At 45.9% G+C, this 22,609-nt stretch overlaps 1 protein-coding gene across 2 annotated transcripts in view; it reads left to right on the forward strand.

The window, feature by feature from the left end:
- Nucleotides 1-22,609, forward strand: part of GRIA1 (glutamate ionotropic receptor AMPA type subunit 1) — a 289,206-nt gene that overhangs the window by 180,274 nt on the left and 86,323 nt on the right. For both annotated transcript variants that reach the window (XM_010987269.3, XM_010987268.3), the window contains exons 7-10: nt 764-931; nt 8,723-8,827; nt 17,738-17,848; nt 18,550-18,756. In XM_010987269.3, the coding sequence (XP_010985571.1) occupies nt 764-931; nt 8,723-8,827; nt 17,738-17,848; nt 18,550-18,756 (591 nt within the window). The remainder of the gene's footprint in view (nt 1-763; nt 932-8,722; nt 8,828-17,737; nt 17,849-18,549; nt 18,757-22,609) is intronic.

The following is a 22,609-nucleotide window of genomic DNA, read 5'->3' on the forward strand; positions in this document are numbered from 1 at the left end:
AGAATCAAAGTCAAAAATTGGAAAAGTATATCTTAATTCTACAGTTCTCTACTGTGAGCTTAGAGTGTGCCAGCGATTAAGCAAGGCATTGGGGACAAATTCATGAATAAGACGGACATGAGTTCCAAAGCCAGCAAATGCTGTTCTAGATTGTTATCCTGCTCTTGTTTCATCAACATTAGAGCCCCACTTTAGGTGAGTGGGGAGGAAAACTGAGGGTCATCATGAAGAAGCACAAGGGGAAACTTTGCGGAATGTAAACCCGTCACTCAAGTGAGCCACAGGTGGAAATCATTAAGGGTTTACCCTTCTTGGATTATTGTTTTTCCTTTTACTGTCACCAGGGATAGAGTAAACAGTGTTTCTTGGTACCCAAATGATGACTGTTAACACAGAGAAAATCAATTGGTTCTCCATGGACTGTATCAGACAGATACAGCTGTGTTGTATTTAATCTATGCATTCCTTTTCCAGTTGAACCAACATTATAAAATGGCAAGATTGAACACAAAATTCTAGAATTCTCTCTGAAAGTCACAGCTGAACTCACAATTCAGGAGGACTATACCAGCTAGCAGGGTGGAGCAGCAGCCCCCATCTAAGAGGCAGGCACTTCCCGGTTTACCACTGCTCCCCCGACAAACACGCCCCACTTCCCACACCTGGCATTCTCATTACCAGGAAGCGCATTCCCAGACACAGCTCCCGCCTTCCTCCCTGTCAGCCCGCTCTGACGCTGAACTGTCTCTGTCTCTCCCACCAGTACACCTCTGCGCTCACCTACGATGGGGTAAAGGTGATGGCTGAGGCTTTCCAGAGCCTGAGGAGGCAGAGAATCGATATCTCCCGCCGGGGGAATGCTGGGGACTGCCTGGCTAATCCAGCTGTGCCCTGGGGCCAAGGCATCGACATCCAGCGAGCTCTGCAGCAGGTGAGGCTGGTAATGGCTGCCCCATCGTATGGGAGCCTCGTAGGGGGACTTCAGCATCAGTTTCAGAAGGGACATAGATATTTAAAAGAAAATGTAGAGCGTGCCTGAAGTTTGGATCGCCACTGCATTGTGTTTGTGGCTCTTGGCATCCATGGAAGTTCATGTAGAAGTTTGAAAATCAAAAACAAACAAACAAACAAACAAAAACCCAATAGTATGGAATAGTTACTCCTAATAGCACAAAAGCTCTATTTTCTGCTTAGAGATTATGCTAAAAAGAGGAAGGCAGTGATTCTGTACTTAAAAAGGGGACTTGAGAGACACAAAGATGAAAATGAATCATTTTAGCAGTCTCTCGGGGATTCTCCCTCTTGCCCTGATTTTCTGAGTTTCTTCATTACCTTTGTCCTCTGCACACACTTTATGACAGGACCCTGAAAATGTTTCTAAGTACCTCTGACTTTATTTTCTTGTTTCTCAGCATTGCAATCATCAATTTTGTTTGCACTTAAGAACAGGTAAAGAACAGGGATAGAAAATGGTCAGGCCCCCTCCAATCAATCGGCTATGCAAAGGATTCTGGGACTGAATCCAGATTCAACAGGAGGAGTATACACAGTTGGTGATTATGTCTGCAGTGGAAGCAGGATGAGACAGAGGTCCACATGGGCCATCTGTTTATCGTTCGTGGTTTAGAAGATTCTGGGGGATTGCCCCCAGCTTTATTACTCTCTGAGCTCCTAGAAGTCTCTAGAAGTTTCTAGAAGCACCTCAAGCCCAGGCTGTGCATAGAGGGCAGTGCTCACTGCCAAGGAATGTCAAAGTATCAGACACAGTGGCAAGCCAGCAACAGCAAAATATTTTGGTGTAAATGCCCTTTAGGACCCTCCCGCCCCATCCAAGAGTTGTCTAGATAAGACCAGCTCTACTTTTAAAACTATATTCAACAGAAAGTGAACTTGGACTCCCAGGGGAGGAGAGGAGTGTTTCTGAATGAGGGAGAAATGTAGAGCAAAATGTGAAACTCTTCCCATTTGTTTGCCAACCACACGTGCACAGCCCTAGCAATTCACAGCCTGCAGAAAGAGACTAAAAAAGGGAACATCAACAGCGGTTCTCCAGCTCAAATGAAGTGCCTTTACGTGGAGGAGAATATGTACTTCTGTCCTTTGGGATGAAGCAAAGCTCCTGTGACTACAGGAGGTCCACCTGCAGCCCTTTCTGCCCTCCCCCCGTCTCTGCACAGGGTGGGGGCCTGAATCACTTCTAAATGACGGCCTGGAGGTGCAGCGCCCGCCTTCTGGCTCATTTAAAATGCTCTTCCAGATTTCACAGTCGAGACAAATTCTGTTTGCAATGTGAAACTGGTTTCCGAAGGTCCCAGGGACTTGCCCTCAGCTTCACAGCCCTTCCAGCTCCCTCGCCTCTCCCATCTTAAGGACATCCCTGGAAGGATACTCTGGTACCATTGTGCCGGTGATGAAGCCAGGAGACGACATGGGTGGCAGGAAGGGCTCTGAACGAGGAAACAGGAGAGCTGGGGTCCACGTCCAGCTGGGCCGCCTGGTCTCTGGATGACCATGGCGTACTCGTTCAGATCTCCTGCACCCTCCCCTTTCCTCATCCATGACAATAAGGAGGCTGGAGAGATGACTCCCAGGACTCAACTGGCTCTAAGAACTCTGAGCATCTAATTTATTTAATCTTGTGGCCTAACCTACATCTTTCTGGTTGTAAGATGCTCATTCTTCTGCTCTGCCTTTAGTGGGGTTTGTGAGGAAGCAGTTGCCTTAGTTGAAAAAATGACCTCCTCTATATTGTGCTGAGTCAAGACGCGTGTGTGCCTGCCTCTCCAGCAGCCAGTCAGCTGCTCCTGAGAGCCTACTGCATGCTCTGGCCTGGGGCCGAGCTCTGGGGACAGTAAGACAAGGCAAGACCGGCCCTCAAGAAACTCCCTTCAGTCTCTACTGGGGGTGGGTGTCAGGTGGGGAGAACTAGCCACAAAACAAGCCAAAAAATAAAACCAACATTCTGATCCTAAGATCAGCTATTCAAACTGATAACTTTCAAATTTTTGTTAATCACCTAGAATCACAAAAATGTATTGCTAGAAGAGACCTGAGAGATTACATCTCCCACCTTCCTTTACATTATAGATGAAGCAGCCGACCCAGAGTGGGCAGTGACTCACCCAGGGTCACACAGCAACTTAACAGCAGACCCCCATCCTGGGCTCCTCCTCCCGCCCCAGGCCTGTCCTATGTCCTGAGGGACCTTGGCTTGTATGCCCTGAGCTGCAGGGTTTCCACACACAGTCATGACCATTGTCTAGCTATTTCACCCACTAGACCCCTCTCTTAAAATAGCCATGCAATTAGGGAGCAACTGTGTGCCCACAGTAGACTGGGTAAGACCCAAAGACATTCGGTCCTTGGAACCCAAGGTTGGAGGCTCAAATCTCTTCTGTTCTAACCACCAGCCTCCAGGACACACAGTGGGAGGGACCTGTGGTTCTGTTTGTGTTAGAGCTGGCATGTCTGTGAGTTAGGCCAGGAGGAATAAGCACATTATTCTAAAAATAATGGTAATACCAGTTATGATATACTCAGGGCTCTCTCGCACAAGGTTCTGAACATATTTTACATGTCTGATCTCGTTGAATCCTCAGTATAACACTCTAAGGTAGCTGGTTTTATTAATTGTGCTTTATAAATGCAGAAACTGAGATTCAGAGATGTTTTTAAAATTTCCTGAAATGATACAGCTAGTTAGCGGTAAAGCTGGGACTCCAACCCCACCTACTTGCTACCTCACTCTGTATATGTAACTGCTCCGCTCTGAAGCCTTGAAGGCCCAGCCCAGGTGAGACACAAGAGCTGTGGCCCAGCCAGCAATGGCACATGGCCTTGGGTAACATCTGTGCACCCCCAACCCCGCTCCCCCTGCTGTAATTTCCCCAGCAGCAGAGTGAAGATAGCTGCCTGCCTGTCCCTGCCTGACATCCAGGGAACTGCTCAGAATATGAATGAGCCCACATCCTGGAAGCCCTCAGTGCCCCCAGAAGGAGGAAGCATTAAGGTGCGCAGAGTCAGCTTCTGGCTAGCAGAAAAGATTCAGCTCCCCAAGTCAGGCTCTTAGTATTTGAAGGTCATAAGCCCTTTGGCAATGTGACTTTTTAAAAAAAAAAAAAAAAGCTTTGAACTCTTTCCCAGAAAAATGCATGCAAGTACATACATATATTTTTGTATTACCATGAGTTAGGGGGACCATAGACACTTTTGGAAGCCCAGCTCAGGACCTCAGATGAAGATTATCTGCCCTAAAGACCAATCCGCCCTCTTAGGCTTTGTGGTTGCAGGCTGGCAGCCAGTGATCACAGATAGCGAAGTGAAGCTTTACCCAGCAGTTTGCTAGATGAGGGCTGGGGTGGGGTGAGCAATAGTGGTGCAAGACACAGTCCCTGGCTTTTGGGACTCAAGACCCAGTTATGAAGGGGAGACAAGTTCCTAAAAAATAATAGCTATAGAGGCATGGATTAATGGATAACTAACATAGCCAGGCTCTCGGTGCTACGGACAGTCAGAGCAGAAGGCCATGACTCAGGAACGTGGATGCTGGCCGGGCCTCCTATAGCAATGAGACTGGGGCTTTTAAAAATGGTGACCAAATAATTTATCATCCAAACTGGGACACTTGAGAGTGAAAGCGAGAGCTAGTACCAATTATTCCAGGTAAGAGATGTACCCTGGAATGATCTCAAGCAAACTGAGATGGATGGTCATGTTACACCTTAAAAGAAGGGTGAATTTGAACAAAGAGGGATTCAGGTTTTGGAGGGTCTGGGTGATGATGTAAACGACACCCAGCAGGAGACTAGAGCGAGGGTGCTGGTGAGGACTTGTGGGCATCGGGCTTAGCTGTTAGGGAGTTAGGAAGAGAAGAGCTGGGTTCTCACCATGGCTCCACCAGGCACTATCTAGGGGATCCTGGGTTAATTAGTCAACTTCTCTGGCATTAATTTCCTCATCTCCTAAATGGATATAATCCTCTTAGCACTGCCTCCCTCACTGGTTTGTCACAAGGCACACAAAAAAAATTTTTTTGAAAAGGACGATATATAAGCTTCTTTGAACCTCAAGGCAACTGCATGAGATAGTTACAGCCGGGATTATTCATCCCATTGTCCAAGGGGGAAAGTGGAAGTTCAGAGTGGTCCTAAGACTTTCCCTGGCTAAAACAACTGGAATGTGATCCACTGGGACCTAGTCCACAGGCTCTGATTTCCCATGTCAAGGCAGCCACAAAGAGGTTGTAGAAGCTCTGGTCCAGAGATCTCTGCTGCCTCTGCTGGGGATGGGGCTGGAGGAGTTGTCAGTGTTGATGGCTCAAGTACTAGAAACACCAACCAGCACTCCCCCAGCACCAAGCAAAAAGGAAAATGCTTCAGCCTCTCATGGGTGGCTGGCACCCAGTACCATTTACAGGAAATCCAAGGTTAATGCTCCATCTTTTACAGAGGGAGTCGGCAGGTGCCAGGACAGTGATGGAAGTTCCAGGAGGCAGGGACTAAAGGGAAATTCCAGGTCTCCCTCAGTCTGACCCCAGCTGCCCCAGCATGGCGGTGGGGCTGAGGAATGAGGACTCAGTCCTCATGGAAAGACAACAATTTTCTGATCTGTCCAAAGCATATGTTTCTGAGAAGCTTACTCCTCTGCCTGTGAGACTTGACTGTCCTCATAAATGGTTTGGAGCTAATCCATTCTCTTGACCTCTCCTTGCTCTGCAATCATAGAAAAATAGTTCTGGGACATCTTCTTTCCCAACTTTATTTATTTCAGTGTGTGTAAGTCTTGGCTTCTCCAACTAGACTGTAAGAGCTTTCAGCTACTTCAAGCCTCTCATGACTTCCTGTGAATCCTGAACCCAAGTGCCGTAGCTCTGAGTCTCAATAAGCCTATCGTAAAAGGAGCAAGATAATCTCTGCTTTTGCTCCTCACTGGGTTCCTGTGAACATCAAACATTGTGACAATGCAAGGGGCCCTTTGCTGCTGATTTTTTTTTTTGGAAACTGAGAAAGGCATGCAAAAATAACAGTGATAAGACCCTTAGTTCTGCTGAAAGAGTCCCCTGCTCTGAGACAACAACTTCTCAGACCCAAGGCCTCAATGTTAGATCTTCTTCGCTTCCATCCCTCTTACCCACTGTACACATCACAGTGGCAGTAGTAGTAATCATCATCATTATCATCATCATCAATATCAACATCGTTACTTAAATAACAGATACTCTCCACTGAACATTTATGTCCCAGACAATATGCTAAGCATGTCAGTTCCTTGAAGAGGAAACCGAGAAACAGATAGGCATGGTGACTTGTACATGGCCACATACTTAGGAATTAACACAGCGTGGCCTGGAAAATGCCCAGCTAGAGTAGTGGGTAGCACTAGTAGGCATGTAGAACACATGGCTTTGCTCATTTCTGTATCTTCCCTTAGAGCCTAGGACAGGAGCATTGTCCTCTAAGAGGCCACTTGGTATATTAAGTGAAGAAACCAGAATATATCAGAAGCTCTTGATTTTAGGCCTCCCTCAGACCCATGTAAGTCCTAAGTCTTGAGCAAATCACTTTACCTTCTACTTATGGTTTTCTCCCATGTAAGTGAAGATCCTAATCTCTAAACAGCCTATCTCAGAAGGTTCCTATGACTGGAGATGAAGTAATATATGTGAAAATGCTTCATGAACACGAAACACTTGGAAAATGATGGTAGTATTAATAACACTAATTAGTAACAATAAAAATAACAGCTGGCCTTTGTTGAAAACTCACCATGAGGCAAGCATTGATCAAAACATATCTCATTTCATCCTTAAAACAACCTTAAGACATAACTAACTCTAACTGGTCCCATTAATCAAATGAGGAAACTGAGTCATAGAGACATTATGCAACTTGCCATACCAATATGACATGATGATAATTAGTATGATATTTGAGATAAGAACCAAAAAGTAGAATCATTTGAATCATCAATGACACTTCTGGTTGGGCAGATCAGTCCACCACCCAGTCATCTATACATGTATCCCAATCTGTTTTTCCAAATGAGTCACATTAGCTGCTACTTAGCAAATCTATCCTGAACCTGAATGAATGTGAAACAAGAGGTGGGTGAGAAATGACCAAGGAGAGAGGAAAGTGAAGTTGCTGATGGATCAGCTCTCTTCTAATTCTTTGTAGCAGGACCTTGGCTTTGTTTTCTCTCTGAAAAGGAAAACCAGCCTGGACTTATCCAGAGCGAGAATTTCTCCATATTTCCTCTGACAGAGTGAAGACTTGTTGTAGAATTTGTTGTGTGCTCTGGGCCTATCATGGCCTCCCCACTGAGACTTCCAACCAGAAGGTGATGGGAGGGTCAGCCTGAGAGAAGAGACACACTCATCTATCCTTCCTTCCTCCCTCCGTCCCTCCCTTCCTTCTTTCCTTCCTTCCTTCCTTCCTTCCTCTCTCCCTTCCTCCCTTCTTTCCTTCCTCCCCACCTTCCTTCCTTCCTCCCTCTCTCTCTACTGCATACACCCCAGCTATTCTTATACCTTCTTAAGGCAGAGGGGCTGGTCACTATCAGAACATCATAAAGCCCTTTAAGGCTTCCTTTTAAGTTATTTGAAGAGGGGGAAATAACGCTTGGTTACAAGGCCCTGTTTACATTGGTTATAGGTAGAGACTCATCTCACTGGCCTTAGGCCAGACTGATCTGAGGACACATGGTGGGACAGCATTGGAGAATGTGATTTCTTGTACCTGAGCCGATGATACACAGTCAGACTCATCCCCAACTTGAGGGTGGACCAATTTTATTGGTCACTTCCAGAGCCGCAGGCTTGGTCCTCAAAGTCTTGGATCCGCCATGTTGACCACTTGGCCTTCACTATGAGCTTGAAGATAGGAAGCCATGGAAGTTTAATCTGACTCATTTGTGGAGAAGAAATCCCATGTGTTGTATTTGGGGGGTTTCAATACAAATCTTGTTTCAGTCAGCTGAGACCTGTTTAATGCCCTACATGCTCTGGTCTTATCATAAAGGGTCTCATCAAGTGCTTTAAAGTTTGTACAGCACTTTCACATTTGCTGTGTCATTTAAGGTAGATGGGGCAGGAGTTTTGGAAACTAGAGGCTTAGAGAGGTGAATCATCCAAAGTCACTTGGCTTTTGAGAGGAAAGCTGGGGGTAAAATCCAGGTCTCCCAATTCTAGGCCTTTAGATTGCCAAGTATCATATTTACTGGCCTCTCAAAGGAATTAAGAAACCATACTGAGGCATAGCCCAAGGCATCACAAGGCCAGCTTCTGCTCCTGGGCCTTCTGACTTACTAGGGATAGCACACCAGTCCCTTCCTCAGGGGGCTTCCTTCAGTTTCCACACCTGAAGATGTGTGTCTGAGGGGCAGTGGTGCTCATGGTGGTGGTCATGATAGGAGTGTGTGATTGGAGATGGCACAGAGATTTCCTATTAGGACTTACTTTGATCCACTGTTACTATTCACCTAAAGCAATGGGCACAAAAGTTTTCAGGATGAATCTCAGTTTAGTTGGAAATAGGACTGTGCTATAACAGTGATACCCACTACAGGCAAGGGAGGAGAGAGGTGTTTAGTATTGATGCTGCTCCAAGACCTCATCGCGTGTAACATTCTCAGGTTTCAGGTTTTCACTTCAGCAGAAAACAAATCAACAAACATGAAGAGCAACTTCAGAGTTCACTGTTCACCACCTGGCTTTGTTTTCCAGGTGAGGTTTGAAGGCTTGACAGGAAATGTGCAATTTAATGAGAAAGGCCGGCGGACCAACTACACCCTCCATGTAATCGAGATGAAGCATGACGGCATCCGAAAGGTAAAGGTCCCTTTGCTTCCATTCCACGGGGAGGAAGGGGCTGAGCAGAGGCTCAGGCCAGAGCCAAGGGCCTGGGGAGCCCCTCTTCCCGAACGGGCTCTCTTCGAAGAGACTGAGGCAATGAGGATTCTAGTCTCAGCTCTGCCACTAATCAGATGGGACTCTGGGCAAGTCAGTTCCTTCCTCTGAGAATCGATTCACTCATGTGCAAAATGGAGATTTAAAAAAATCTCTACCTTTGTCTCAGGGCGCTTGCAAAGATCCCAGGGATGGGAAAGTACTTTGAAAATACAAAGTAATAGATGTGCACAAAATACCACTGCTGTTCCGGAGGGATTCCAAAGTAAGTTGAGAATGATGGTTACTGATGATGTTAACCGTCTTCTAATCCACCCTTGGCCATATCCATTCCATCCTCCACACAGAAGCAGGAGTGAAAAATAGTTTGTGTATAGGTATGTAATATCTAATGCATATGTGTATTAAAAATTTTAGGACATTCAAATCCTCGGGAAAAAACACTCAGAATTCTACCAGACTCTGTGTGCTCCCACCTCTGCCAATTTCTCTGACTTTGACCCTTGGACACTCACTTCCTTCCTCCCTCCCTCCACTCTTCATTCTGATCAACTTTCATTTCCTGGAATACACCATGTTCTCACCTCCCAGCCTTCATGCATGTTCCCTCTGCCTAGGACTCCCTGTAACCCACCTCCTTCTTGTGCCTGGCCAATTCCTCCTCAGCCTTCAGCACTCAGAGTAAATGCCACTCCCCAGAAAAGCCTTTCCTTGGCTCTCTTGTTCTGCCTCGTGGCAGCCTCTATTTTGCTGTCCACGATCTTCATCACACTCCTAGCTCCATGGGGTGGCCGGTGTAGCGGGTAAGAAGCATCACATACAGAGTATAAAGCTAGTAGAGTCTCATGGATCGGAGCGTTAGCTCTGGAATCCTGGCATCATCACTTTCCAGTCTGTGATTCCGGACAAGTTCATCTGGTTCTTTGTGCCTTAAATGAGGGTCACCATGACAATGCCGATCTCATAGGCTCACTGAGAAGATTCAGTGATCTAACACGTGCAGCCATTCTGAGGGCTGGGCCTGGCATATCGAACATTAGGTCTTAATCTCTTAAACTTGATGTCCTCTATGCCTGTACTGTCAAGCACAGTTACCTCTGGCCATGGATGGCTATTTAAATTGAACTGTAAATGATTAAAATTTAAGAATCAGTCCCTTAGTTGCACTAGCCACCTGTCAAGTGCTCAACAGCCAGTCTGTCTGGTGGCTGCCACACTAGACAGCACAGATGTAGGTCATGTCCATCATCACAGCATGTTGTACTGAGCAGCTTTGCTGACGCTCTCCATCCCCACACTGTGTGGTTCATGGTGCTCTGAGTGTTTTGGTGAGAAACACCAGAATGTGGCAGAATGGTTACAAAGTCTCTGCTTTCCCCTCTACTGGGCACATGACCTTAAACAAGTTAGTTAGTCTCCACGGACCTCAGTTACATCATCCCCAAGTGGGGATAATGCCTGTTACCTCTCAGGGTTGCTGTCAGCCTTAAGTGAAACAAAGTCTGCTACCCGCTTGCCTATAGCAAGGGATTCCCAGAAGTAGCCCCTGGAATGTAGTGGACATTTAGCCCCTGTTTTGTCTACTTTAACTGCCTTCTTTGGGCCACAGAGATTTTTATGCCAGCCTGGAGTTGGAGTGAGTCAGGCTGTTCAAGCCCATGGAATGGATAAGCCAGCAAACAGAAATAACAGAGGAACCTTAAAATCCACTGGCAAATGGTTGTGCTTTAGTTTTCAGATCCTGGGGCTGTTATGCAATTTACCTTCCAATGACTAAATCCTTTCTTAGAATGTGGGCTTAAGCATCCTTTGTTTACAGGGAAACTTTCAGAAAATCAATTCCTCCACATCTGTGGCTTCAGGCTTTTTACTCAATCAGCCTCCTAACAAAACAATTTCTCAGCTTCACGGGTGACCTCGTGGTGCTGGTTGCAGTGAACTCTGCATGGCCTCACCTGATGTATGTAATAAAGAGATGCTGCTGCTGCTTGACTGGGGGCCCTGGGGACTCTCTCCGGATCTTTTGGCTCATATCCTGGCCACTGATCTGCCAACACACCTTCTGGGTATGTGGGTCCAATCTGACATCCTACTGAAAATTGTGTGCTCTAAGCATACATCCATCACACACTTCGGAGCTTCAAATGCCCAAGTGGCACTGGCCCCACTGACGCGAAATCCTCAGGAAATCCCATTCAGAGATTCCACTTCACCGTGGGGTGCTGATTTACAGATCTTTATCCAAATAAAACACCTTGTCAAATTCAAGTAGGAGCACAAATTCTGACAAGTGGCTGCCAAGAGAGAAGTGTAGGGAAAATTATCCAAGGTCTTTCAGCAAGGGACCAGCATTGTTGTTTTAACCATCTTTGCCCATCACCATTGGTTCTATAGATATTTTTGGACTTGAAATGGACAAGTCTCATTGCAACTTGATGTGAGTCCCCCTGCCCTGCCCCAAGTTTCTCATCCCCAGCTCCAACTCAAGTATCACTGGAAAAAGAAAGACTGGGCAGGAAAGAAGACTAAACTGACACAAAGTCCTACTGATGTCAAAAGTGATTTGAAGTCCCGACAAATTCACAGCCCTCCAGTCCACATGTCCTTTGAGAATTTTTCTTTGAGTTTTTGCTACCCAACTTTGGACATACTGAATCCTGTTAGATCTCCAAGATGGAGCTTTAACCCATCCACTTCTCTCCACTTCCTCGGCTCAAGCCTCCTTCCACACTTGCCTGCCAGTCACTAGTCCTGCCGGCCATGTTCTTGGCCCTCTACAAAGCCATTTTTCCAACATGAGAGCTGGGATCATCATTTTCAAATATTCATCAGGTTGTATCATTCCTCTGCTTAAAGCTTTTGGCTGGCTTCCTATTGTAGGTAAAATGCATTGTAACTCCTCACCTTGGCCTTCAGAACCCCAGGTGCTGCGTCCCTCTGACATCAGCTCCTGCTGCTCTTTCTCTAGCCCCTGACCCCACAGCTACCCTGACAGCTTTCTGCTCCTTTACCTGGTCTCTCAATCAATGTAGTTTCATGAGCGGTGTCTCTCCTTGTAATGCAAGTTCTGGCCCAAATGAAGCCACCGCAGAGAGGCGATCCCTGAGCAAGCTATCTAAAGCAGCCCCCACCCACCCAGCGCAATCCCATCATGCCATTCTGGTTTTATCACAGTCCTTACCCCTTCTGATATGTTCTTGTTGGTTTATTGATCTAGACTGGTGTTGGCGAACTTCAGCCTGTAGGCCCAATTTAGCCAAACGCCTGTTTTTGTCCAGCCCGTGAGCTAATGATTTTTACATTTTTAAATGGTTGAACTACATCAGAAGATGACTACTTCATGTCATGTGAAAAGTACATGAAATTAAAATTTCAGTGTCCATAAATAAAGTGGTTTTTTTAATCACAGCCAAACTCATTTGTTTAGGTATTGTCTATGGCTTCTGCACTGTAACAGCAGAGATGCGTAGCTGCAAAAGAGGCTGTCTGATCCACAAAGCCTAAAATATTTACTCTCCGTCTCTTCAAAGATAAACTTTGATGACCCCTGGTCTGGATAAATAACATTTACTTATTACTTATTGTCTTTCTTCCCCTCTTCTCCACCTTCTTGCCACTAAAATGTCCGCTCTCTACAAGCAGGGACCATAGTTGTGTTATTATATCTTCAGTGCCTCCAATATATTGACACATGGTAAGCAGATACAAACTAGTGGCTGTTCATTAAATGAATGGGCAGTGTATTGAATTTTGCTGGGCAACCAGGGAGCATACTACTCTGACCCATGTTTCCATAGATCTACCAACAAGTATGAAAAAAAAAACGCTGGCAAATTTAATGAAATAACACCTCAAGCAGAACTCAGAAAAAGTCACACATATACTTATTATTCTAAGTTCCAATTCTTTAAGTGTGTTAGATAAGATAACCCTAAGTTTCCTTAACTAGGCATAGTAACAGATCAATTCTAAAATCTCAGCTGTTTAATGCAACAGAGGCTTAATTCTTGCTCATCCAGTAGCCACTTTTGGGGCTGGGGACTCTGGTTAAGACTCAGGCTTATGGAATTTCCACTGTCTGTTTGGGTCTTCCGTGGTGGAGTCAGGCGAGGAGATATGTGCACCACTTCTGCTGTGTTCCGCTGGCCAACCCAATCACCTGGCCCCCCTAGACACATGGCAGGCTGGGAAATGCAACTGCTGTCTAGATAACTGCTCCCCACCATACCTGCATGCTGTGGAAGGTTAACAAGAATCCTTGGTAGTCATCTGGTCTTTGGTGGTCTTTGCCACAACAGGCAACTTTTAAAAAAATTATTATAATGATCTCACTTTTAGAGGCGAGGGGTTGTGGCTTCAGAGGAAGCCTAGAGATACAAGTGTATAAATTTGATTTGATGACTGTGCAAGGTAGATCAATTGAATTTACTGTTCTGTGATCAGCTCCTTTTTAGACTTCATTCACTTAAAAAAAAAATCTCCTCTATCATCTAGGTTCATTTCCTACATTCAAAGACTCTTCAGAGGTAGGTGGGAAATAGGAGATCAAAAATTATAGCTGGCCCCAGGAGAAGACCTCACTGTCAGAATTTTTAAATCCTCTCCTGAGCGGTGGGCTCCAATTTTGACCAAACTACTAGCTCTGATTTAATTTCAGATAGAATCAAAGTTTCTGCATATCCTCAGTAGAGAATCAAAGTGCTGTATAACAATCCAACCCATTTCTCTAAGAAAGGGAAATTTGCTCTCATCTCCGAAGTGCGATGTCTCTTCAAAAATCTTTGCCAGCTTTTTTTCGTCAGAATGTGGAACCAGATTTCTCAGCCTGCTAGCTGACATGAGGTGCAAGCTGGCATCACCCTGCTCTTCTGACTGGTGCTCTTATTTCTCTACAAAAGGGCTAGGAATAAAATGAGCTTGTTTATAACATTTAACTATTTCTCTAGCTTTTGATAGCAAAGGCACTATCTATAAGCCAAGTTATATAATAATTTTTATAAATACCAACTTAATATTAGAGCTATGATACTAGCTCTGAAGGATCACTATCCTTAAAAGTTCAGGTCTCTTTCTAAGCCATGTAAATCTGGTCTACACAAACTTACCTTGATTTTCCCCTCTTTTTTCTCAAAGCAACCTGAGATTTTAGAGCGGCGTTTTGTGGGTTTTGCATCACTTATCCTAGGACATTCTGCACGTAAAGAGGGTTACACTGTCAAATGAGTTTGAGAAAAGCTCCATAAGGCATACTTCTTTTAGAGACTGGCAATGTTCAACAGCAAGTTGAAACTGAGATGTAGTGCAGTATAGAAGCCTGTTAGCCTCCAACGAGGCACTACCCTACTGAGGATCATTTTTTAGTTTAATGACAACTCACCATGAACCACACTCTGTGCTTACTGTTATTCGTGCGTTAACTCACTTGGCTCTCCCAGCAACCCTGTGAGACAGGTACTCTTGTTGTAGCCATGCCATAGCATAGGAACTCAGGCCCACTGAGGTCAAGTAACTGGTGCCAGTCCACACACTTTGTAATTAGGAAAATACACCTTTTAAACCAGGTCTGTCTGATGCCGGAGACCAATCTCTCGACCCTCAAGCTCTCACTTTAAAAAATAATAACTATTACAACACAGTAGATGTTCAAGGACTTGGTTGCATGTCAAAGGAGGCAGTTTCCTTGATACTGATGGTTGAATAGTTTTGAGTAGGAACAACTAAACCTGTGACTAACCATGAAGAGGAGAGAAGAAAGAAAGGAGGGGAGGGATGGAAGGAAGAAAAGTGAGGAGGAAGGGGAGGGAATGAGAACACCTTAGCATCATCTATAGAAGAATAAATGACAATTACATTTGCCAGATCATCTCCCAAGTTTGTATTAATTATATTAAATAATTTTACCTTTGAGGTCTATGACCTGGCTCCTATGCCCTGCCATTAGTCTGCTATATATTCTATACAAGTTAGATCATTTGGTCTCCCCAAGCCTCAGTTTTCTCATCTGTAAAACAGGGGAAATAATCCCAAGTCTGTCTGTGCTGTCTGCATAGTATGAGGAGCAAAGAGTTAAGTGTTGTGAAAATAGTTTGGAAATCATTTTTTTAACATGCATCATGGTATACCACGACAATGGTCTTGAACATTAATTTTTCACCCAGAGGGCTCCTTGTGAAAACAAACTCTCAGTGGGAATCCCAATGAGTGAAACAGATGAAAAGCAGGGCTAACTGTTGAAACGGGGATGAGGAAACCAGAGCTTCCCCACCCGCTTCCCTGAGCCCTTGCCCACCTCTCAAGAAAGTGGTGAAGGGGCTCCTCAGTTGCCTGAGGGCCCCATGCAGCCCTGGCCTAGCAAAATGAGGGGCGAGAGACTGCATTCCCATCTTCAGCAAGACCTCTAGTCTCTGAGCCTCTGTTTCCCTCTCTGTAAAAGGAAGAGGTTGGCAGAAACGGTTCTTCAGACTTCTTCTGGCTCTGATATCCTGGAAATCTAAGTTTCTAGTTCTTGTGTCATTAGACAGAAGTGTCTCTTTCCAGGCTGACTAAAAGTGCCCCACACAGGCAACTTGGTGCACATGCCGGCATGAGGGCAAACTTTGACCCTGTGTCCTGAGACACAGCTGCCACCCCACCCCCAGGCCTCTGAACTGTCTCAGCATCAGTGGGGTCCTATGTCTCCACGCTGGAGACATTCATTTTCTCAACAAACGTTCCCTGGGCTGCTTCTCTGTGGAACAGTCTGCTCCCCTAAGAAAGGGGTCCCAGAATGAATAGACCTCCAGCTTTGTCCCTGAGGACACTGTGCAGAGATGGGGACAGGTGTGCCAACAGCTAGACCATGGGGCCAGTGACAACCAACACGAGGCGATCAGGGTTTGCTGGCAGCCTTGCGGAGCAGGCCCGACAATCGGCCTGCCTGCCACCGATCCTGGCTCCACGGCTCTCCTGTGGCCTTAGCAGAGCCACTTCACTTCCCCACATCCCAGTTTCTTCACATTTAAAATGGGAGTGATAATTAATTACCCACTTTCCAGGTTTTTGTCAGGATGAAAGAAGTTAAAACATAAAAAGCACTTAGAAGATTGCCTAAAACACAATAAGCACTCAATAGCTGTTAACTAAAATGAGTCCCAGCCCAGGGCCGGGCCCCTCTCAACAAGAACAGCATCATTGTGAAAAGCTGCCTCTGGAGACAGATGGCCAGGGTTCCAGGCCAAGTTCAGGCTCTTCTCTGCTGCGTCACCACCATCACCTTCCAAGTTAGCAAACTCTCCTAAGCCAGACAAAGGGGCACAAAAGCAATCAAACACAGCCTCTGACAGCCCAGGAGCACGGTCGGTGCTGGAGTTATTATTGTCGTTCACGGCAGCGAGATCGCAGGCAGAATTGTTTATTTCTACCCAAGGGGACTGGAAAAGACATCAAGGCAAAGGTGACATTTGAGTGGACCACTGGCCTGGGCCTCGGTTTTTGTGAACCTGGGATGAGTTCCGGCTGGAGACCGGCTCACCCCTCTGCACGTGTACTTCCATTCTCCTTCCTGTTTGCCCTTTACAACAGCCAGCGGAGGGACCACGGATCAGAACACAACTGTCTCAGATAGACAGAACAGACAGAGACAGAGATAGAGGTAGGGGTGTGTGTGTGTGTGTGTGCGCGCGCGCTATGCCATTCTGCTCTTGGTAAACCTTCCATGACTCCTGTTGCCTTCAGGATACAGTCTAGACCACCTAGCCTGGACTTTGAATCCCTCTGCTAGCTAGAAACCCAAGTGCCCATGGCCCTTTGGGCTAAGCCTGTCCTCTACCCTGGACCCCGTGAACTCACACATCTGGGCAGATTCCTGCCTTCACATCTTGGCCCATGTTCTCTCTGACCTGAAAGGCTTGGGCCCACCCTGTCCATCCCTCATGACCTCAGTCCTCTCCTCCTGCTGTTTTGCCTGGCATAGGTTCCCATACTTGACTTCCGCTTCTCTGAGCTCCTTAGGTCCCCTCATCACGTAGGGGATGACATGCGTGTGTGTGTCATGTCTCCCCAAGCAGACTGGAGGGACCCTCAGAGCAAGGACTGTCTCTTAAGACTTCTTTATATCACTCTCAGCCCTGCCACACGACACCACGAATGTTTTAGCTCAGAGCTTTACACACAATAGGGATCCGATAAATATGCGCTGAAAGACCTTGGAAAAATGAGTCAGGATAAATAACCTACTCACTTTTAAAAAAAAATAACATAGTCAGCCAGTATTTTCAGGCACGGCCATATGCTCAGTATTATAATAGATTAAAAATAGGAAATAAGAGAAATAAATAAAGAATAAAATAACCATCACCTAGGAAGTTAAATCTAGCTGGAAAAATACAGTTAACCTAAAAAGAAAGCAAAAGGAATGTAAGGTTTAAATCATAAAGCTCCAACAACAGTTCAGAATGAGCTCAGGAAAAGAGAGGTTAACAGGCATCAGGGAAAGACGAGTTTGGCCTTGGGAACAACTTTAAGAAGTTAAATCTTCCTGGCCGGGCTTGACTTGCATCATCCAAAACAGTTTAGGTGCCTGAACAGTTAAACCCTCACCCCTCAGAAGGGGCAGTTTTCAGGCTTAGTGCCTCCTCGTGAGGATTTTCATGGGGGTGGCGCTGGGAGGACCAGGAGGGCATCTTGCCTCTTGCTGTCATCATGCACCAAACCTTCAGAGCCCAGCGTGTCCAGTATTGCTGGTGTGATGCTCAGCTCCTCAACTCCCTGTCTGGTGTTGGCTGGGAGGCCCAGAGTGGGCAATTCCTGAGGAGCCTGGCTCACCTTCCAACCCCGTCTTCCTCTCATTCACAGATTGGATACTGGAATGAGGACGATAAGTTTGTCCCTGCAGCCACGGATTCTCAAGCCGGGGGTGATAATTCAAGTGTCCAGAATAGAACGTACATCGTCACTACAATCCTAGTGAGTACTCAGTCCTTCGTGGAGGTTATCTGGGATGTGAGTTAGACCAATACAAAGGTTTTCCCCGGGAGTGAGAGCTGGTTATTCTTGCCAAAACTGTGTGGTAGGTAGAAAGAGGGAGTAGAAAAAGGAGTGCCCTGGAAGTCAGAGGAACTTTTGCTCTCTGGTACTGCCATGATTTCACTCTGTGCCCTGAGACAAGTTGCATACCCCCCTTTGAGCCATTGTTTCCCCATACATAAAACAAAAAGGTGAAACTAAATTGTGGTGGTTCTAACTCTATCCATCCTCAGTATAAGCCATTTTCGAAGAAAGTCTGCTAAAGTCCAGCACCTAAAGTCGATATACGTAAAGCTGCAATGATTTTAAGTGACTGATCATGGGAAACCTGGAGCCAGTTTAAGGTCTGTTTCCCTAACACAGCACAGCCAGAGGTACCTCCAAAAATTACAAGAGCTCCTGGAACATAATTTGAAAAGCTGAGCACATCTCAATGAAACATTCTTATTTTAAGAGTTTGCTTCCTTAACCCAAGACGTTTTGTAATGAGGACTGCAGAAAGGCAGAAAGTCGACTTAGGAGCCAGAGAAATGTCTCCCAGTTAACCGATGCTGGAGACCTCCTCCTTTGCCATGCCAAAGGCTTCCCTCCTTGTGAGTTGAACCCAAACCCACATTCTGCGTCTCCCATTTCTCCACCAGGAAGATCCTTACGTGATGCTCAAGAAGAATGCCAACCAGTTTGAAGGCAATGACCGCTACGAGGGCTACTGTGTGGAGCTGGCGGCAGAGATTGCCAAGCACGTGGGCTACTCCTACCGTCTGGAGATCGTCAGTGATGGAAAATATGGAGCCCGCGATCCGGACACAAAGGCTTGGAATGGCATGGTGGGAGAGCTGGTCTATGGAGTAAGTTGGTGGGGAACTGGAGTCAGTGGCAGAGGGTTTGATGGGAAATCATGTGGTAGCTGGCTGTCCCTGCCCCTAGATGCCTACTGGACCCCATCCTGCGGTACTGTTGCTTCTGAAAAGATGAGTCAAAAATCCAAAGCCTTAAGACATATTTTTGTTCAAGTTCCTTCAGACAAACTCAGCTCAGTCTGTGACTTCGGCTGATCATCATCCAACAAAGGTGACAGTTAAGCTTGAAGATCAGTTTTCCCCAAGGCAGGCTGCTGAGTTGTCACTTCCCTGCTCAGTCGCTTATGGCTCTCTCAATATAAATTTCCTCCCTGGTGTTCGATGCATCCCAGATACAGCCAAGCTGTCTAGTCACTTGCCCTCTCCTGCACTTCCCATTTCAGTCAGACCACCCCAAGCCACCCTGTTCTGTAGAGTTCCCCCTTCCATTCTGCACCTCTAAAATCCTGCCTCTCCCTCCGAACCTGTACCAAACACTGCGCTTCCCAGGGTGTCATTTCTTTCTCCCCACAATAGTATGGACTCCCCTTATTAATTGTTCTTGCTTTCCCTGTTCTTTGATGGCTTACCCTGCCTTGTGTAATGGCTGTCTGTGTGTTAGGGAGAGGTCTACTCCATTTACCACACTTGAAATAAGACCATGCACAATTGCTATAAAATCTTCAATAAACTGAAGCATTTTGGAGAACACACTGAATGCCCTGAACTGTTTTAAGTATTGAAGGAACCACTGAGAAGTAAAAGTTTGATCCTTATCTCCAAGGATCTTAATATTTAACGGGGTAGGAAAGACAATGAAAGAGAATGGTAAGATAGCAGAGAATCAAGGTTCAGGAAAAAGGCTAACATGAGTTTGTCTAGCCCTCAAGAAGGATGTGGAATTTGAAAAGTGGCCATATTCAAATAGAGAGAAAGCCAGCCCAAGAATTTTTCAAGTATTAACTGTGGAATGGTGATGGAAGTAAGGTGCGAAAGGAGACTGAGAAAACACTGATAATATTTGTAGAGGGCTTGGGTTGGGTAGTCAGGGATACGTTTGAGTTAAAAAATGACAAGGGAAAGAGTGTGGATTGATTGCACTGGAAGAGCATGAAGGTACTTGAGTAGGGGAGCAACAAAAGGCAATGGAAGAAGAATGCTGCTGTCCCGTGCAGGAAAGGGACCACCATAGCTTCACTCACAGAAACTGAAGAGTCCAGGCTGGGTCTCCGAGCTGAAGCATATACCAAGTTGATACTGAGTTCTGGTCAGGATGAAGCAACTATTTAGGGGCTTTTAAAATCTCATTCTCAGACCAAGGCAATAATGTCATGATGGTCATGAGAGCCACACAAGGGAATTCAAAGAAGAAAGAGATGGAATAAATAAAGTCCTTTCTAGGAAGGTGGCTTTTGAGGTGACCTGGGAAGATCATCCCCCCCTGAGAAGGGGGACGTTCTTCTATGCTTTATCCTCCTTCGACTGCCTCTGGTGTTGGAAAGTTTCACTGATGCAAGATAGAGATCTGGATGGTTAACGTTGCATCTGGAGGCTGGTTTCCATGGGAACCTCCACCAAGCTCTTAAGGTCATACCCATGGCAACTGCTCTGAACTTTTCACCTCCACCAGCATTCATCTTCACCTTCACCCCCATGTAATACATTTCCCTTAGTAAAAGGCCTGTGATATGGGCAGAACAATGGTATGATTATCCCGGGGGCAAGCCCCCCAGCAGCCAGCTATCAGTCATGGGTCCCTGACGCATCAGTGACAAACCAGAATTGCCTCTGAATGCCTCAGCTGCCAGCCCTCCCCCAGCCCCTCCCCTCCCCCAGACCTATCCCTCTGCCCAGTAAAAACTGTATTCTGAAGACTCCATGATGGGCCCAAATGGATGCCTTCTCTTGATTTTCGGTTTGGCTTTCCTTCTCTGCTCCCCTGAGGAAGAACAGAGGAATCTGGGGAAGCTTCTCTCAGCCACAAATGACCAGCAAGTTCAGAAAAAATTTCACTTGGAAGCCTCCAGATTTCTCCTTTCTGTGCCTTTTAAATCAGCGAAGTCAATCAGGGTCTCTCTCATCTGCTTTTCCCTCCCCCTTGCTCTTATTTTCATAACAACCCCAGAAGGTGGATATGATCATTTTCCACATATTATAGATGAGGACACTGAGGCCCAGGAAGACTAGGCAGGTTGGCAAAGGACATGCAGCAGAGTTGGAACATGCGGCCCTGGCTCTCACACTGCAGGCTGGGACACCACATCCGAGCACTGGACTGTAAGGCTCGTATTAACTAGCGGCGAGAACAACAGTGTCTGTTTTCTCAGATGCCGGACCCTGCAGATGAAGTTTCTGTTCCTTGAATGGGTATGGCTTTGTATCCGAATTACACTGACTTTCTGGCCTGCCCTTTGTCTCAGTGAATCAGAAAGAGAGTGAACTTTGGAGGCAGACAGCTGGATTTGAATTTCAACGCTGCCAGGTTACTGGCTGCATGGCTCCTATAAGCCATTGAATTCCTCCCAGGGTCACCCTCGCAAAAACAGGGAACATGAATCCTTCATCCCACGGCTGGGGTGAGGATTATTTCCCCACACAGTGCCTGGCTCAGAGTGCATTTCCATCCTTGATAGTTTTCTTCCCTCTTTGCTTTTACCCCCTGTACCAAAACTGATCACTGCTTTCCCAAAATTGTTTCTAGACATATTTTTCTTTCAGGATCTCCTAGGGCAGTGGTTCTCCAAGTGGGATGCCTGGACTTGCAGCATCAGCATCACCTGGGAACTGATTAGAAATGTGAATCCCCAGGCCTCCCCAGACCCACTGATCTGGAAACTCTACTGTCTGTGGTTTAGAAAGCCCCCAAGGTGCTTCTGATATACTACGTGCTCAAGTTTGGGAGCCACTGTCATAAGATGTCAGTTTAAGAAAATAACTTCGAGCACCTGTGAAATGCCCACAGTTCACGGTCCTCTCACGTATTTGAATTCTTTTGACTCTCACAAAACACTCCTGTCAAATAGATAAGCAAAAATTATTATGCCTTAAAAAAAAAAAAAGAAATTGATATCCAAGAGGATAGCTATCTCACTTGAGGCCACACGGACAGCAAAGCATCCAGGTCTACTTTCCCTGATTAGAGTTGCCCAAGACTGATCCTGCAGCAATCCGGGAACTTCCTCAGGCGCTGAAAATCTACTCCTGGGACCCCTCAGTCAACATCGAACAAGCTACCACACTCCTGCTTTGTACAAACCACCTTCTCTCTCTGGACCTGAGTTTCTTACCTGCAAAGTGAGGTCCACTGAACTTAGCATCTCCCACTGGTGGGCATCCTACGCCTATGGTCAGGGATCCATGGCCAAATAATTTTGGAAACACTATGCATACCTACCCCTCTTGGAAATTCTCAGCACATAATTTTCTTTACAAGATTCTGAGAAGTCCTGCCTCAAAGTAGCCTGCTTAAAATCATGTTTATTTTCATGTCATACTTATGAACATCCTTCTAAAAATAATGTTCCATGGGATAAATCTTGGAACTGCTAAAATGAACCAAGCACTGTGATGATGTGGTTTTGTGATTTTTTTTTTCCAGTCCACAGTCCCTTTTATTAACTCACATCAGGAGGCATAAAACAAGTCCATTCAATTCCCTTTATGACTTTCAAAGCTGGGCAGCATCCACCCAATTTCTGGGTAACTTGTGGTCACTGCCTCTAAGTCATTTCCATTACTTTTCTCCTCCCATTCCTCTTCTACCTATGTTAGGTTACAGAGAAAAGGGTAGATATCTCCTCCTTGGCAATGGCTTGTAAGTGTTTGTAAAAAGTATCAAGATTTATGCAGTGGGTGTTAGGAA

The sequence above is a fragment of the Camelus dromedarius genome, chromosome 3, assembly GCF_036321535.1.
Source record: "Camelus dromedarius isolate mCamDro1 chromosome 3, mCamDro1.pat, whole genome shotgun sequence".
Lineage (NCBI taxonomy): Eukaryota > Metazoa > Chordata > Mammalia > Artiodactyla > Camelidae > Camelus > Camelus dromedarius.